The sequence below is a fragment of the Gavialis gangeticus genome, unplaced genomic scaffold (genome assembly GCF_001723915.1).
Source record: "Gavialis gangeticus isolate Ggan-Ray unplaced genomic scaffold, GavGan_comp1, whole genome shotgun sequence".
Lineage (NCBI taxonomy): Eukaryota > Metazoa > Chordata > Crocodylia > Gavialidae > Gavialis > Gavialis gangeticus.
In genome coordinates this window covers 52,681,088-52,684,219 of record NW_017729031.1, presented here as the reverse complement: position 1 = coordinate 52,684,219, position 3,132 = coordinate 52,681,088, and the positions used below count along the sequence as shown (strand labels likewise).

Below are 3,132 nucleotides of genomic sequence, written 5' to 3'. Positions count from 1 at the left end.
GGGAATTACCCTGGGATAACTAAGAACTTGCCTAGTGGTTCCCAATCCCTACTACTGACCCAGAGCCATATGTGGGGAATCCACTGCTGTGCAGGAAGCAAACATGCGCTAGACCAGACACAGCCAGGAAGCACTCCCCATCAGCAGCCTGAAGAAGTAAATATAATATGCTGTAATTATATAATCCATTATTAACACATTTATCCATCAAAAAGTATGTTTATGTCATAATACCTTTATATTAATCTTTTAAATGGGGTGCTGCTAAATTCTAAAAAGTTCTGGAGGACTGTCCCAAGTATAAAAAGATGGAGAGCCACCACTGTTCTAGGAGACAGAAGCAACTTACTGCTGTGGTAGCAGTCAGCAGAATGGGAGACTGCTGTATTGCTGAGAAAAGCCCAGCGTTTATGCTGCTCCTGGAGTGGGGTCAGAAATCTGCAGCTATCCCCAGGTGTCTGAACTACTTTCAGACCTTCCAAAATGTATTTTAAATCAAAAAAGGCAGCTAGAATATACTGCACAATTTACACTCCTTTTGTTAGGTAAGAAATGTGCAGCTTTATTGGCTTCAACAATAAGTATTATAAAAATATTTAGTAAAATATTTAATTTTTTAAAATACAAATATTTAAGCCAAGTAGATCTGAAACATACTAAATAATTTACAAATTAGAATATTTATGCTATTTTAACAAATATGAGAACAACAGTTGCAGTACTTTTTCTTAGTACCTAGAACACCTTTATGGACAGAGGCATCATTCTGTGTGCTAACCCCATCCCTCTCCCCAACTTGTGAAGAGCGACCATCTGTTACATGACTAATTGACACAAACAAGTAGAGACCTGAAAAACTAGAGTAATAGCTGATCCTCTTTTATGTTCCCTCTCTCTCCTTACCCTTTTGATGACTTGAAAGACCTGCACTATTTATTCTCATATATGAAACGCATTTCAGTATCATCAGTTTCCCACTTAGATGAAAAGGGAACAGAATAGTTTTTTTTTTATACTGCACTTCACAACCATATTTTCAGATAACAACATCCCAACTTCATAATAGCAAGCAAATGTAGTTACATTACTCTCTCCAAGCAATACAAGACATCTTTACTAATTTACTATTATCCATCTCTATATTTTGAATTATTCCTTTATAAGTACTTTCAAATAAGAGAGTATTTCAATACCCGATGACCAAACTAGAACAGAACACTCTATGGGACTGAGATCTTGAGACGTTTGAGAAATCAGTTTCTCTAATGTATATCCTTGTCTAGGCATAGCAATATCATTTTTCTTTAAAAATTTTACTGGACACAGGTCGTTGCCTCCATCACCTATATATACAATTTGGGTATAGTTTACTCCTTGCTGTAACTGCTTATCTACAAATTCTTCTAAAACTTTTCTTTTGCATAAGTTCTTAGGGCACTCTGCACAGGAATGATTATGAAAATTCTGCACAGTAAGATATCCAGTGTCACTGAAAGTTGCAGGATTTGTAAACACTTCATCAAACACCCTGTGAAAGTTGCCAGCACGTAAAATCCAGTCAATAAATACTGTATTAGAATCAGAAATGATTATGCAATCAAAGAGTTCTTTGTTCATGCCAATGAAGCCTAGAAGATCTGTCATTCCTGTAGTGAAAGGGATTGTTGTCATCATTCTTTTCATCTCAGCTTCTTTTACTCCATTGTCTCCCAAATAGATAAACACTCTGCCCATGTATTCAGTCCAATGTCCCTTTTTATATGAACTCTTTATTCCAACAGGCAGCTTTTCCTCAGGAGCACATTTCACAATCCAGGTGTCACTGTTTTCATCTATGACTGTATAGTCAAAGTCAAAAGCCAACAGAAACTTCATAGTTGACTGGTAAGAGTCTATTCTGAAAAGAGAAACAAATATTGTGTTTGATATAAGCAGGGCTTTTCCTACATACTGAATTCCTACCCTGATTTCCTCCTTGAAAGTGGAAAATGTTGTAAGAAAGCCAGGATGAACATCTAAACATAGCCAGCTACTTCTGGATGCTACAGCTGAGGGAAACATTATGCTGAACGTAGCAAAGAGTTGGCAAAGGTCTAATACAACATCTACCTATGCTTTTTAACCAAATGATTAAAGAGTAGCTAAACACCACAGTTACTCACTCATCCTTCCAATCTTTTGCGCACACAGTCTTGAGACCCTTGGACACCAACAGCTACACAGCCAGAACTTCAGTCTCAAATCCTTCATCTACAACACTGGCAGAAAACCAGCCCAGGCGCTGGGACTCCCCAGCCTGCACACGGCCCTTGGAGGTGTCTTGCAGAAACCTCAAATACATGCAGCTGGAGCTGCTGCAGCGCTGTTGACCCAGGCCCCGCTCCTCTCCTAACCTGGAAACCCGGGAACATTGTTGGAGCCAAAATGATGAAAGCAGAAAGCGCTTGCGAGGAGAAAACAAGGGCGAGGGTGAACTTATCCCACGCCACAGGCACCTAAAGCACCAGCGTCCGCACATTACAGGTCCCTGACGCACTGGCGCCCTCTGAAGGTCAGTCGGGCCGGGCCGGGCCAGGTCGAGCTGGACTGGGCCGGGGCGAGGGGGCTCTGGGCTGCGCTACCCAGCTCCTGCCCGGGTAACGTCAGGCTGCCCCACAGCGCCGACAGGAGGATGCTGTAGCCCCCACCCCCGTCCCGGGCTGCATCGCCAGAACCCCGAGGGCGAGGTGGAGCAGTACCGGCGCGACCCAGGGGACCTGTGGCTACTGTCGGCCCCAGCCCCACAGGACGTGACCGGGCTTCACCTGCCCCCGGTTCCGGCCACCTGCGGCCCGGCCCGGCCCGGCCCGGGCCAACGACAGCCCCCACGGCCCCGCCCCCGGCCGTTCCCTCCCCCTAACTTCCGGCCCCGCGCGCTACGTCACAGGGCCGCGGCCAGCCAATCGCGTGACCCCTTCGCTGCTCATCCCGGTTGCCCCGGTAACGGGCGCGCGTCTGGCTGAGCCATGGACGGGGCCGCGGGGCGGCGAGGGCTGGAGCGGGCCCTATGGCTGGGGTCGGGCCCCCCCCCTGCGGTGGCGGAGCTGCGGCAGGGGCTGGGGCTGGCGCGCGCCGAGGGGGGCCGGGTCCCGG

The 3,132-nt window shown here is 46.5% G+C and overlaps 2 protein-coding genes across 6 annotated transcripts in view; one reads left to right on the top strand and one right to left on the bottom strand.

The window, feature by feature from the left end:
* Nucleotides 1-536: 536 nt before the first annotated feature.
* PHOSPHO2 (phosphatase, orphan 2) overlaps nucleotides 537-3,132 on the bottom strand; it is a 7,094-nt gene continuing 4,498 nt past the window's right edge. The window contains exons 1-2 of one of the 5 annotated variants that reach the window (XM_019522778.1): nucleotides 2,805-2,850; nucleotides 537-1,897 (exon numbers count right to left, since the gene is read on the bottom strand). In XM_019522778.1, coding sequence (XP_019378323.1) covers nucleotides 1,150-1,875 — 726 coding nt within the window. In that variant the 5' untranslated portion in view covers nucleotides 1,876-1,897; nucleotides 2,805-2,850 and the 3' untranslated portion in view covers nucleotides 537-1,149. Of the gene's footprint in view, nucleotides 1,898-2,162; nucleotides 2,564-2,804; nucleotides 2,851-3,132 lie in introns of those variants that run through there. The other 4 variants (XM_019522773.1, XM_019522774.1, XM_019522775.1 and 1 more) reach the window with 4 other exon arrangements.
* Nucleotides 3,047-3,132, top strand: part of CCDC173 (coiled-coil domain containing 173) — an 11,199-nt gene continuing 11,113 nt past the window's right edge. The window contains exon 1 of the mRNA XM_019522844.1: nucleotides 3,047-3,055. Coding sequence (XP_019378389.1) covers nucleotides 3,047-3,055 — 9 coding nt within the window. The remainder of the gene's footprint in view (nucleotides 3,056-3,132) is intronic.